The following is a 14830-nucleotide window of genomic DNA, read 5'->3' as shown; positions in this document are numbered from 1 at the left end:
AAAAATGCAATGACCACCTTGTTAGGAAAGCAAAGCATACTTGTTTCTACTTTCTTCCCTTCCATTCCAGTAATTGTTAAAACTGCATATTCTGTCATTCTCTTTCTCTCACCTCATCCCCTCACCGCCCCACCCCACCCCCATCTCTCTCACCTTTCTCCCTCTGTCACTCTTGCCATGTATAAATGGGAAGTCTGGGTCCCTTGCTGGTCCTCCTTTACATAGGTCTCTGTGTCTTGGCCCCTGCCAAACTATTTTTTCTTTTCTTTTCTTTTATTCCTATCTGGACTGCCTCTCCCTGGATATTCCTGACTCTGGGGGGAAAAAAAACTTTCATCTTTCAAGTTCTCTGTAAAATCCTGCCTCTTCCACGAACCTCTCCCTTTTCCCTACAACTGGAATAATTTCTTTCCTGTCAGCCTAGGGCATTTTTTTAACTGATACATAAAGACATCAAGATTATATATGGTACCATGTAATGTTTTGATACATGTATACATGGCATAATGATTTAATCAGGTTAAATATATTTATCTTCTGAAACATTTGTAATTTCTTTATGGTGAAAACTTTCAAAAATCCTTTTCCCTGCCTTTTTGAAATGCATGGGAAATTATTGTTACCTGTAGTCACCTATAGTCATGAATTTTATTTGACAATTTCTCTCACCAGGTCTTACTCTGTTGTGTATTTCACGTGCATGCTTCCCTTGCTGTACTGTAAGATCCATGAGGATTGCAACCATTTTCCCCCACTTTGTGTATTTGGCCTTCCCTCCAGGGCTTTCAAACATAGCAGTAGTACTGTAGGGTAGTGTTTTCATGGGGAGTGTTAGTCAAGGCAAAGCAAAATCATGTGGCACTTAAGGGCCTAAGCTTTGAATGCAGGAGGCCTGTGGTGGAATCCCAATCCAACCACCTACTCAGCTTCTGACCTTGGTGGCTGCTCGTTCTCTCAGAATTTCAATTCCTTCACTGGTAAAGTGGGAATAATAAAACCTAGTAACAATGGAATTGTTGTGACAAGTAAATGAGGCAAATACAAAGTACTTGGCACAGTGCCTGACACATAGGAAAGACTTCATAAGCGGTAGCTGCTTTTATTGTTATTACCATTAAACCTCTGTGCAGAACCCAAAATATTCTCACCACGCTAATCTATTTAAGTAAATTGGGAGAGACTGTGCTGGAGAGGAAATTTCACTAGTCCTGCCAATTCTATGTTCTTCCAAAGACTCCTCTATAAAGAATAATCACTTTGTGAAAGACATTCAATAGAAATGTAATGCAAATCACATATATAGCTTAAAATTTTCTACTAGTCACATCAAAAGGACTAAAAAGAACAGGTGAAATCAATTTTGAAATATCTTATTTAACTCAATACATTCAAAATATTAACATTAAAAGATATAACCAATATAAATAATTAATGATGAGCATTTTTACACTTGGGAGGGACTAAATTTTCAAAATCCAATGTATACTTTACACATAAAAGAGAGTGTCTCAATTTCTACAAGCCGTATGCAAGTGTTACATGTGGCCAGTGGCTACCATATTGGGCAGCACAGCTGTGTAACTAGATTTGAGAACATTCATCTCATGAATGAATCAGATCATACCAGTCTTCCACCAAATGTAGCTGGTATTATAAGACAGTGTGTTTCTTTAAAATGATTAGAGTTGAAAGGACTAATACTAGGTTCTGGTATTGATTGTGCTGTTCACTTTATTGACTTTGGCAGACCATTTAATTTTGTTGTTTTATTTCCCAACTTTGTCCTGGGGCTTAGCTAGGTCACAGAGCCATAAAATATGAGACCAGCCTCTCAATCAAGTCCATTTTATCACCACCCACTTCTCTAAGCCTGAGACCTAAAACACAAACATGACACTGGTGGTTGAATTCATTAAGACAAACCATGTCTCTACAAAATGTATTAATTGAAGCATCACTAATTCTATGAGGTTCTTGGAGTTTACTTCAGGCCTTTTCCTCAGAGGTTATTCTAGCTTATGGGTACCTTATTCTTAGAATTTGAGTACTTTTAATTACTGATTTAATCATTTCCATTTTTGCCCTGGTATTTGAATGACATGTTGGGTGCAGACATTGGCAGTGAGGAAAAAGGGAAAAGAGGTGAGGAGAAGAAGCCAGAGGAAGGGCAAATCTAGTGGTTCCAGGTTTCCCCACCCCTCTACAGGCTTATAACTGATGTGTAACATTGTTGTTTGTTTCATCGTAAGATTTTATTTAAATGAAGGCTTTAAAAATTTAGAAACCCAGAGCTCACCTCACCCTTTTCTTTGGAGGAGAGGATTTCCTACAATATTGCCCACACCTATACAACCCAGGTCTCTTGATCCCCAGTCTCCTTGCATTCTCCTCTAATGTCCACACTATGTTTTCACTATGATTTCACCTACTCCTGTTAAGACATTTGAAGCACTTATTGGACTTAAGCAACTCGCATAGGAATAAAGACTATTCGTGTTGGTAACTGGTCACCTGCTTTAATTCCATTTCAGTATGTACAGTCCGTCCTGGGTGAGGAAGGAGGCTTGTCTTTGCCTGTTCTGTGACCCGGAAGTGGACGGCCTCATGAGGCCATAACAATTTCCCTGCCTGACCAAGGGAAACAGAATTGTTAAGCATCCTGGGGACTTTCTTGCTTGGTCTCTGAGCTTAAAGTCAATTCACAGACATAGCAGAAAATGGACTTTGACTCAGGAGCACAGCGTAAACCTTTAATGTATGCTTTAATGCATAAGCTAATTCTATTCCAACACCCATATTGCCATAACAGCATTCAATGACCAAAAATTATTTTGGTGGCTAATGTTGATTTGTGATCAAGTCCCAGACAGTTTCCACCATTCCTCCTGTTTTCTCAGCTCAAAGCTGCATTTTCTGTTGCTTAAAAAATTTGCATATTTTCTCAGTGCCTGTTTCTGACTCACAATAAACAATGCCCAGACCCTCTGCCAAAAAAATGTCCAAATGCGAAATAGTTGCTATAATAGTCGTTTTTGTGATGGCAACTTTGAGCTCTGTGCTTTTAAATTATAATTACTTTTTTTCCTTACAAAAGATGTGTATCTGTCTTGATTGCTGTAATTATGATTCTATACCAGCAAACAGTTATAAAAGACCCATGTCATCGCTGTGCTTCATAAAACCCCATGCCTTTCAATAAGCTTCCTTTGGTGACTGTATTATGTTTGTGTTTAATTTGTGGCAGGGAAACCTAATGAGAGGCTATTAATCATTGAGTGTATATAAAAATTTGTGTCCTTCACTAAATAGACCAAAGAGGATATGGCAAGCCCACTATTGGCATGACATGATTTAGAGTTGGGGAAGGGACTTGAGAAAAATCATCTAGTCTAACCTAATTTTATGTATGACATTCAGAATAGGAAGGGGGACTATGTGGTTTAGCGACAGCAAACATCATGGGACCAGAAGTCAAGGGAACAAAGTTCTAAACCTGAACTTGGCACTAAGGAATTACTGCACAGACTGACTCGACTTCCTCATTCATTCCTGGTTTTCAACTGTGATGTGCAGAATCCATGGACCAGGGAATTGCTTCAAGGGGCTACTTAGAGGAAAGGAAAGTGGGCCACCCAGGAGGACTTGACCCCTACAGTCACCCATTCAATCAGAGCAGTCAGCCCCACTTGGAGCTATTTTATGTTGAAATGATTGAAAAAATAACTCATTGACTTTTCTTTTTTAAGTTTGATGTTTACTGATGTCCTTTCCTCAAGTCTTAGAATCACAGATGGATTGACAGGGAGGACTACAAGGGCAGTGTGGTAATGATTTGGGACATTCACACCCATGGGCCTAGGGAGCGCTTGGGAGGGAGAACCACCCTCTGGGGAGTGGGAGCAGGTTAGACATTTCCCAGAAGAAATACCAGACAGTAGACCTTCCTTTTAATGTTCTTTACTTTCTTTTCTATCTGTTTTTAATAAAACTTCAATAAAAGCTACATCTTTTGGGAAAAGATGAGAAATCAGAATTCTAAGATCAGTTAAACAGAACTTAACTCTTGTTGGACCGTAATCCTGGGCAAACTGCTTAATCTTTAAGAATCTCCCTTTCAACACCTATTGTACAGGACTACAATAGAAGTACCTCAAAGCATTGTCACCAAGATTAAAGTGATGTGTGTGAAAGAACTAGTAAATCTATAAAGTCCTATAAAAACTGTGATTATCATTGCTAACACTCTGCTGAAAGCTTTAACTCCAGTGAATTTCCATGATCTTTCTCAAAAAAACCAACACTGTGGTCTTACAGAGGTTTGGCTTATGTTGGGCAACTGAGGAAGATAGTCTTTTACAATGTAAATAAAAATAACAATAACAATTGTGAAGACTTCTTTAAAAAGTAGATTCTCTTTAGCTTCTCCTCCTCCTTGGCTTTCTAACTCAAGTCTCATTCACTTAAGGGCTTGGAGTTTTCTATCCCAGAGTAGACTCATACCTGTGCTTAAATTCTGTGACTCCCTACTGCCTAGGAGTAGCTCAAGGTCTTTAATTGGGTGTTGGGGGCTTTCGTGACTATTCTCCAGCATGTACCCTACTTCCCCTGGCCATGCAGCACTGAGTCTACTGTGTGCAGGCACCATGCTAGACATTCCATGTACAACGGGGAGCCAGGCACACAGCTTTTCCTCAACTTACTCTCAGTCTTACTGGCAGACTGGTAAATGGGACATAGCACAGAGTTTCCATAATTCTCTGTGGGATCCTCCTACAGTCCATGGCAGAAGAATGATAGGAAGTGTGTTTGTGAAAGGAACTGAAATTCAGAGCAGTGGTTGCTCACAGTTTGTTGAGTGAATGAATATGATAAAGATTAACTAGAGCTAATATTTGGATACCATTGGATGTTGTTGTTGGATTATAATTAAAATAAAATGCAGTCAGTTAAAAATTCAAGTCATTGGTATGCCTTGACTCCATGTACAAATAGAGAAACAACATGTATCCCATTTGTTTACAATTAAAAAAAAAAAAAACTGCAAAGAAAAAATTCAAGTCACCAGAATTCCCCACAGGTTTTTTGTGGATGTATGCATGTGTGTGTGAGCTAAGTTTATACTCACACAATCGTATTTAAGGAGGAAAACCTTTAAGACAAAATGAAAGACCAACTACCACCAGTACGACTTCACCTCCTACTCTCTCTAGCTGGTTACACTCTAGAATCAAGTCTGGTCCTGTCCACTAATCTTAAGATTTTATGATTTCTCAATTGTAGGACTGACACTCCTTATGGGCGATCTTAAAATGTATGCTATTTGAAAAAGGAATGAGAAAAATCCCTCTTGACATTAAAACGTAAAGTAGTAAATATTCAACAAAAGATAAAATGTTTTCATAATCAATTTTCTTGCTCAAAAATTAATTTTACTAGACTTCTCTAATTTTAAGTGCTGCAGTTGAAATCTAACTGTCCTCTACTGTTAAGAACAGCACTTATTTATTATCCATCATGATCTCTCATACTTCAAATCAATTAATGAGGATGCTCCGTTTCTGGATTGGTTAAATTCCATTGTTTCTTGCTATATCAGCAATATTTTTTTTTCCCAAAAGAAAGAACTTATCTACAATATAGTCATAGAATGTTCAGAGAAAAATCTTGGCAGGTTTTCCAAAAGGAACGTCAGTTGCCCCATGTGTCTGTTTGTGGTTTTTTAAATTTTGGAATCCAAACATTAATGATTCCCTGGCTCTGGGTGCCCTGCCCCAAGTAGCTTTAAATGAAATACAGCGCACAGAGGTTTATTCATCATTTATTGATCTTTCACTTATTTGGTGTTTCTATGAAGAAAAATAAGTGTTTTAAAACTCAAGGATCCTACATATTAAGTAGGATGGGTGGGGGCAGATAGAAACACACTGGGTAAATCCAAGTTGCCCCCAGGGCATTATTGTTATCATTTTTCCAAAAGGAGAAAGTGGTGGTTAAAAGAAGTAATTCCCAATTTTTCCCCCAGACTAAAACCTTGTAATTCAGATGAACTCTGAGACTCTTGGCATCTCATTTTTCTCATTAGGTTTTATTACAGCCAACAAAACTTTCAGTGGTGAATTACTTCCCTTCTCAATGAACACCAGATCCCATAATGTCCGCACAAACTGAAATCATGAAATGGTGTGTAACCGAGGAGGACAAGATGGGAAATCGGTATCTTCTCATCTCTGTGCTAACCAAAGTATGGTGCTCCAGCCCTTTTTCTCACTTATGAAAAATAAAAAAATAAAAAAAATGAAACGTGGGATTGAAACCCCACTTAAAATCATCAGAATTATCTTTCAAGTTCCCTTGAAATACAAATCATTTCCACAAGAAAGATGAACGAATTGGTCCTAAATTAGTGGCTCAGGTAGGACCTGTTATAGTCAATAAAGTGCTTTTAAAAACAGTCATGGTGTTGAGAAATGAAATCTACTCCATGCGTCTATGTCAAGATCACCAATATTAAAAACACTAGTTTTAACACAGAAGGTCAAAAAGTATTTTATTTCACACCCTTATATTATGTCAGTCATTCCAATGACTTGTTTACTACATGCCATAGAACAGGCATGAACTTACAATTTAGTTGAGAAGCCAAAAGGTAACACAATTTTAAGGACATAGTACAAGAGATATTGTAATTAAGTGTTGAACAATGGGGTGCAGACGCTAAGTGATCCAGGAGGGAAAAGGAAATATTATGAGAGCTGAGACTGTCAAGAGAATGCATTTTCAATAAACTCTTAAAATGATGCCAAATTAGAAAATTGTTATAATTGCTGCTAATTTGTCAATTTAAGGCATTTACGTGATTCACCATTCCTTTCCAACCAGTAGCTGTTCAAAACCGCACACATGAACAGTTGAAGCTGGCAGGAGACATTTCATTACAACTCCCTGGAGTTGCTAATAAGGAACAAAAACACGTATTTTCATGTTGGATAACAGACACAAGGATTGAGATTTTGCATGGGGAATTTAGCAAGCAAGAACACAAAGCTCTGGCTGTCATTTTGGTATGAGTTTTGGTTTCTAATGAAATATTTTCTTCCTCCCAAATAAGTTTTAAGTTTGGAGAATGAGTCAGTCTCAAAAAAATAATTTTTCATTTTTTGATATCTATTTTCACAATTTGTTTTTCTTTTAAGAAAAAATGGACTAGAAGTGCTAGTTATATTCTCAGGGCAATGACAATTTTTTAACTCCTAAAATGGGGTGTGTGTGGATGGGTTGGTGGGGGTATTTAGCATCCTTTAAAATTGAGGCATCTGAATAGCAGCTTATCTTTTGAAATCAGGAGACTTCAAGTGTGCATTTGCATTCTTGGTCTTAAAATGCTTTTTACTTTAGAGTTTGGCAAACATCCTAGTCCCTTTGTGTTCCCTACCTTTTCAGTCTTTGCAATGCAGGCAGCCTGAGCTCAATTAGATTTGTTATAATGGAGTTTAAACTGCTAAAATAGAGGCATGTCTCATCTTGTGTTTTCAGTAACTTTAGACAAGTTTAGAGTATTATAATAAGCATTTTTCTCTATATTTGATTACGTTTAAGATCTCCCCAAGAAACAATTATACACCCAATTCTAAAAGGCACTTTTTCCTAACAGTGGTACTACCAGGCAAAAGAGCACACTCCTCCTGTTCCCATAAGGGGAGGAAACCTGCAATAATGTGAGGTAATTAAATTTAGCCTTAGAAAAGTCTTTGAAATGTACTAATCAAGACTTCCAGCTTTCGCGAGTGTGTGCGCGATTTATTTTTCAATTCTTCCTGGTCCTGATTTTGCATTTCTAATGCAAGTGAACTGACAAAGCGTGAAAGTGGGCTAAGGAGCAAAACAAAGCCAGCAAGCATGCTTCTGGTGTGCCAAAATTAATCAATATTCCAGAAACCTCGGGGCTCCCCCTCCTTCCCCGTGCGGTTTTCATTTCCCCACTCCCCTTTCGCGCGCACAGGCTCCTCCCCTTTTCTTAAGTTGCCTGATAGTAAGTTGCAGTTTCAGAGCACATGCATATTGTCAGCGCTGCCCGCCCGCGCGCTCCCTGCGCCTGGTCACTCTGTCGTACCTGCTGGGGAATCCACCTTGTCATTGCCTGGGGTGCCTTCCACCCTCTGGTTACAAAATCAGAGAAGGTAAGTGCAGCGTCCCGTAGTCCCGCTGAATTTGAGTTCTCGGTCCACTTCTCTGCCGGTGTATTATTCTGTTTCCCAAGCCGAGGATCGAGAGTAAAAGCTAGCCATTTTGGTAGATGAAGTCCACGTTCGTGATTGAATGTGGTGAGCATGTGGTGTCTATTTATGGCGGATCCTCTCTTAATATGGAGTTGAGTCATTCGGGGTGGATTGGGGATAGATTGTGATTAGAGATCTAAAAAAGATCCAAGATTGAGCTGGTCTGCTTAAAAGTGACAGACTGGTAAAAGGAATCAGAACTATTGGTTAAAAAAAAAAAAAAAAAAAAAAAAAAAAAAAAAAAAAACCTGGACCCTCCCCTCCCGGTTTCTTCACTTCTCCCTAAGCTTTTAATCTGGCGTGAAGTCTTAAACAAGCTGTAGGTCTTATTATCAATGACCCCAACCTGCAATTTTATTTAAAAGTCAAACTGTTAAGTCTTTTTTCTCACCCTTGGATTTGCCAAAAGCCCGCGAGGAGTCCCCTGGCTTCCAGTCACCTCCCCCACGGACACACTCTGGCTGCCTGCGCCGCCAGACTCGCGGGTCCCCAGGAACCCGGGTTTTTACTCAGATGGATCCTGGGGAAGGCATGACTTAGAACTCTCGTAAAGCAGCAGGAGGAAACCTTGGTTTTTCAGAACAGCTGATTTCCAGGAGGAAAAAGGTTTGCTTAATTGTATTTGAATAATCTAAGAGCACTTTAAAGAAACCAGAAACCACACACTGTAATGTTTGGAATGAGAATTGGCTTCATCTCGTCTGTTCGAGAAATCCTAAATTTTAAAACACTTAGAAGTCCGTGATCGCTTCCTCAGAAGACTCCAATGTGTTTGCCCCAAAGACAAATGTGACTTTGTACTTCTACTTGTAATAAAATGAAAATGGATTATGATTTTAGAAATTTTATAGAAGTGACCAGAGCACTTTGTTTATTTCATGGAAAAAAAAATTCAAACTTTATCCTGTAAGACAGTCAAAGGTATTTGTCATATCTTCTGGGCACATGCGTCCTGCTATGACCAACTAGGTGTTTTTATTCTTAATGAAGAAAATACCCGGTTACTTTACTACATAGAACAGAAACACTCACCTTGCTTCAACTAGGTATACAGCATGAGTATCACCAAGTAATTGTTGGGCATTTCCTATGCATTCAGTTCAATTGGACATCTGTTGAGTGTGTATATTGTGAGGCACTTGGCTAGGTTCCGAGGCATAAGATGATCACATCTAGTTCTGAAGAATACTTTTTTTTGCCTCACTGAAGGAGAGCAAACCTTGAAAAAATAGAACATAAGTTTCTGCCCATATATTCTGAATTTATAACCATTCCTCACATAGGGTCCAGTAAAATGCACACATTTGGAAAGGAAGCCTGGTGGTGTGCTTTCCAGGCTTTGATTTTCTACTGAGATTATGCGGTTTGCCTGAAACCTACCCCTGGTGTTGGCAGCACTGATTTCTCATCCCTGGAGGCTATAACGCTTGTCTCTTTCTTTCCCATTTTTTTTTGTAGTTGTGTTCTCCAAGACCAAAGAGGTTTGACTTTCTGAAGGCAATTCCAAGACACTGAAATATAAAGAAGAGACTCTCCTAAAAAAGGAAAACATGACAAAAAGCAATGGAGAAGAGCCCAGGGTGGGGGGCAGGATGGAGAGATTCCAGCAAGGAGTCCGCAAGCGCACACTTTTAGCCAAGAAGAAAGTGCAGAACATCACAAAGGAGGGTGTCAAAAGTTACCTGTTTCGGAATGCTTTTGTGCTGCTCACGGTCACTGCTGTCATTGTGGGTGAGTCATTTGATAAAACAAAACAAACAAAAACCTGTATCTTGTTTCTCTGGGGCATCTGGCTGCCTGGGAACATTATCAGATGGACTGATTGTGGCTATTCAGAATGATAGCCTAAGCTTTGAACTTGAAGATTTTTTTTTTCCATGCAAATTGGTTTGTTGGCATCTTTGGAGCACTGTATGGTAAACACATGGGAATCTGAGAGAAGCATCCTTTGGAACTATGCAAATCAATTGATGGTGTGGAAAGAAGAAAAAAGTCAAACGTCTTCCCATTTCACATAGAAGTTAAGGAGGGACAATTCAATCATTAGCCATGAGCAGTTAAATAATAACGAAAGCAAGTGAGCCTGCTAGATGTGGTCAAAATGTAATCATAATACAATGTCACCTTTGCTTAAAGTTAATTTATACAATTAGTACACCCAAATGAGATTCAGGTCTCTGATGGTAATTATATTCTAACTGGTGTTGACTTGAAGCCGAGTATCAACACTTAAACATAGAGGCCCAATATTTTACGTGTTTGCACTCTCTCACCCAGCAACTGGGAAAGGCAAATTGGAGAAATGTTAACACAGATCTCTTTCATTCATTGCCTCACAGAGCCTGCCATAAGCAGCTATATCTTTGAAACACAGCAGTCCCCTACTAATTTAGCATGGTTGACAACAATCTGTACTAATAAGAAATTGTTTGGCTTATTTGTATCTGAAATTTTCAGTTATTACTTATGGGTAGCATTGATCTTACCTTAAATTATAGCTGAAAAAAAATAACTGATTTGAACTTTTTAACCAAACTAATAAAGTAATCCTTAGGTTGGTGAACTTAAGCCAATCCCAGGTTGTAAAAAGTGCTCTAACTTAAAATTCCACCAATTTGCCACCAAAACAAAAGGACATTCGTGTGGAATTTTAATCTCTTCCTTGAAGTTTGCAAAGCTCTCCACCAGTTATAAAAAGACGATGACCATAAAAATTAAGAAAATTCTGTAGCATGTATACTTTATAACTTAGCCTAAGAAATGGGATTTATAAATTTATAAATTATGGATAGATAGAAATACAGCAGGAAAGTATACTTTGTCACAAGACTTTAGATGCATCCCATTTCAACACGTTTGGCTTCTTTTAGTAAATATTCACTAATAAGTGTTCACTTAATTGCAATAATGTTCAAGAGAACATGTCCTGATTTATCCAGAGAAGTAATGGGTTTCTTTAGTAGGTTCCCAAGTTTGAATGTGTTCTTGAAAGAGATCTTTGAGTATCATGTCCTTGTCCTGGAAGCCAACGCAAAATGCAGCATCCCTCCTCACTATCACTCTGAGTCATGGTCATTGTCAAGTCAAGCAATAGCTGCAGAGTACTCATTGCAAACATTGATCTAGTATTATTAGCCCAGCTCCTTTTTAGGTGTTTTGCATCTGTTAGTTCACTTAATCCTCAAACAAGCCTCTGAAGGGTATGGGTAGGTATGATTATCACGATCTTCCTCATTTTATAGATGAAACCAGTCATGGAGAGTTCAAGCAGCTCACCCAAAGTCAAAAGGCTACTAAATGCTAGAGCAGAAAGTCAAACTCAGTCTATGCCAGAGGCCATTCCCTGCCTACCTATCTGACTAGCTGACATCTTGTGAAAGATGCTAGGAAGAGAAATGTTGCCGTGTGTGGGTGGAGGCCAATTAGCAACCACTGCTGGGTGCACTCACGTAGCAGTGTCGTTTTAGTGTTTAACTAAAATGGTTAAACTCAGCGGAAAGATTACAGTTCTTCTATAACCAATTAAGCCACATCCCTCGTTTGTTTAACAAACACGTATTTATTTTTCAGTCCTATATGTAATAATAATAGAGCTCAGAAGTACCAGAGTATGTTTGGAAAACATGCAGAAACACTTGTTCAAAATGGTGTTCCAAACACCAGAAGAGGGCCAGGGATGTGACTCCGGTAGATCTCTTACCTAGAATGTGGCAGAGCTCTTATCTAGAATGATCAAGGCCCTGGTTCCATCACCAGCAGTGCAAAATATAAGTAAATTACATAACTACATAAACAGCAGAAGATTCAGACTCTAAGACAAAAATACTTCCTTTAAAGAACAGAGGAATGGAAAGTAATAAAACCCGAATATGCATGACAGATTGATGGAGAAGGAAGTTCCTAAATACAAATGAATAACACCCCTAGTAAAGAAAGAAAGCACCAGGACTTGAGAATCCAGTTTCTCTAGGAATTCTGGGATCACCTCCTAGCCGAGCGAGGCCTTCCCTCAGACTTGTGAGAATGGCAGTAAGAATTGGCTGAGCTGGGGTAGACCCGTTGGCTGGGTGCCCTCGTGGTTGGCTTCACTAATGGAAACTGAGAAGTTAGAAGCAACAAGAAGAAGGTACTAACAAAGAAACACATGAAAAGAGCTCATTGACAGTCAGAGAGACCACCGAGTCAACACCAAGGACTTGGAATAGCAAACAGACAACTTAGCAGAAAACAGATTTAGGAGAGAAGGAAGAGCCCCTCAGTTATCTGTTGGTGTGCCTTCCATGAGGGCCCAGTAGAAACAAAGGCTCCATTTAGCTGGTAACTGGCTTCCATGTCTTCATTAGCCCAAAACCACACAGTAGGAACCAAATGTGTCTGAACACCCACTCTTTCATTTATTTGCTGCAGCATAGGAAAGAAAAGTAGGAGAGATGCTAGCAAGGAAGAAGGAAACAGTTACTTCCCCAAAATACCGTAGGAGAAGAAATAAAGCTATTACTCAGTTTTCAAGTTCTTAGGTTCTCATAACTTTTAGTAAAAAGTACTAGAAAAACTTATGTGTTAGGATGAATTTTGCATTCACTCTGTTTTATCTCTTTCAAATAAAATGAATACATATTTAATGTATAGAAAAAGAATCTAGAAAAATATGAGGGAGGAAGGGCAAATGTGAATCCATATATTCAGAATAAAGCAGAGAATCAAAACTACTTTGATAGTACTTCCTCTGTAAGAATAGGACCACTGGTGTAATTTGATGTCATTGCACAATGACATTGCATTCAGTGACAAAGTCTGAATGTGCCACACTATGACCATGACTCATGTAACGAGAGCAGGTTAGAAACCTTATAGAAGGAAAGGCCAAGACCCTTTAAGAGGATTTGTTGGGAAAGCATTAGCTAATGTTGCAGACATCTATCTGACCACTCTTCCCCGCTCAAAAAAAAAAAAAAAAAAAAAAAACCACTGAGAAGAGTGGTCACTGTTTTCCTTTCTCTAGAAAGCACATTCTAGTTTCAAACCATGGTAAGTTGCATTAGAGGTTAAAGTTGACCTCAAACATCTTGGTGAAAGAAAGGAAAGTCCTTTGGTCCTTTGTCATGTTTAAGTCACAGAGTGCTGACTCTTCTATGTCCAGGGAATGATTGCACAATGAAAATAAAACCTCAGGCCAAAGAAATATGAAGGTATGGATCAAGGGATGGGAATCTGTAAATAGGATTGCATTGAATCGGATGGTGGCTTTACCTGACAGAGTTCACAACACAGTAACTAGCATCTCTTTCCACTGTTGTTCTTGCTTTTACACAATAAAAATGTTTACATCTGAGTTGCCTTTTATAGGGGTTTGAGAGAAATTGATGCCTTCTTAGAAAAGAAAACATACTGACTAAATGTTTTACAACATTTTCCCCAATTCTCTAATTCTCTTTGGCAGTAAATTTAAATTGCACTTAAATTCAGTACGATTCTATAATATCTCAGGAGACTGGTTTCTCTGTGTATGTCTCTTATGATAGGAGCTAAGTGTCTTGGGAATGTGTGAAAGGAATATTTCCTCTGAATAAGTTTTTGTGTAATTTGAATGTATTTTTGCCTCATTTATATCATTTATTGCTGTCTATTCTGTGCTAAATAAATATGCTAAATTGCTTATTTTTAAAAATTCAATGCTATTCTCCAGTGTAACAAATATTTTGTGTTGTATCTGGCGCTGGGCTATGCAATGGAGAGTCCCTACTCTCAGGTAGTTTAGGGGGAGAGATGGGTAAAAAATAAGGCAAGAAAAAAGTTTATAAGGATCAAAATTGGTAATAGATAAGTTTGTAATTAACTCTGAACTTTTTTAATGAGTTCATATTGTGCGTACTGTTTCACAGAATATATGGTTTCTTCTTGTGTTAGTACTTTTGAGGTTCCTTTTTCTCATGAATACCTATGTTAGGAACTCAAGATGTGCCATGCTTTTTTAAAAAGTGTGACTTTTGAGGAAGGATGGACCTGATTTCATAGACTAGTTCTATTTTTTTAATAGCCATGTGATCCTAAAGAAGGCATTTAACCTTTCTGAGCCTCGGTTTACTCATAGTCCCTTCAGCTATAATGTTTGCTGTTATAAATAATAGGTAACACTCTGGTATGTAAAGCTCTGTTGTGTTTTGACTTTATTTAGACCTGACAACAACTCAGGGAGGGAGGCATTTTTATAACTCTCATTTCACAGATGAGAAAGCTGAAGCTCAGACATTTATCTTAGAGTCCATTCCAATCTACCATTACAGCACCAGTTTCATACTCCTCCCCAGCACACTGTTCTGGGTGCTGCTCCCTGCTCAGGGAGTGCCCATCCTAGTTTTATTACAGTTAGCTAAAGGTCTGCAGTGAATCCTCTACAGGAAAGATAAGAAGATGTTGAATTGGAAAATCACTAGAAGTGTCACACATGAGACTTGGTGATTGGATAAGAGAGAGTGAACTATAGGCTGATGGCCTGTTTCTGGCTTGGGTGACCAAGTGGCTAATGGTGCCACCCATGAAGGGGAGAGGGCCAG

General features: G+C 38.6%; 1 protein-coding gene across 1 annotated transcript in view; it reads left to right on the top strand.

Annotated features, from left to right (window-relative positions):
• Nucleotides 1-8018: 8018 nt before the first annotated feature.
• The window catches only part of SLC1A3 (solute carrier family 1 member 3), a 76718-nt gene continuing 69906 nt past the window's right edge, over nucleotides 8019-14830 (top strand). Inside the window, exons 1-2 of the mRNA XM_079144694.1 lie at nucleotides 8019-8177; nucleotides 9735-10007. Of these exons, the coding sequence (XP_079000820.1) occupies nucleotides 9827-10007 (181 nt within the window). The 5' untranslated portion in view covers nucleotides 8019-8177; nucleotides 9735-9826. The remainder of the gene's footprint in view (nucleotides 8178-9734; nucleotides 10008-14830) is intronic.

The sequence above is a fragment of the Sciurus vulgaris genome (genome assembly GCF_902686455.1).
Source record: "Sciurus vulgaris genome assembly, chromosome: 6".
Classification (NCBI taxonomy): Eukaryota; Metazoa; Chordata; class Mammalia; order Rodentia; family Sciuridae; genus Sciurus; species Sciurus vulgaris.
Note: the sequence above shows the minus strand (reverse complement) of the source record. Positions and strands in the feature narration are given on the sequence as shown.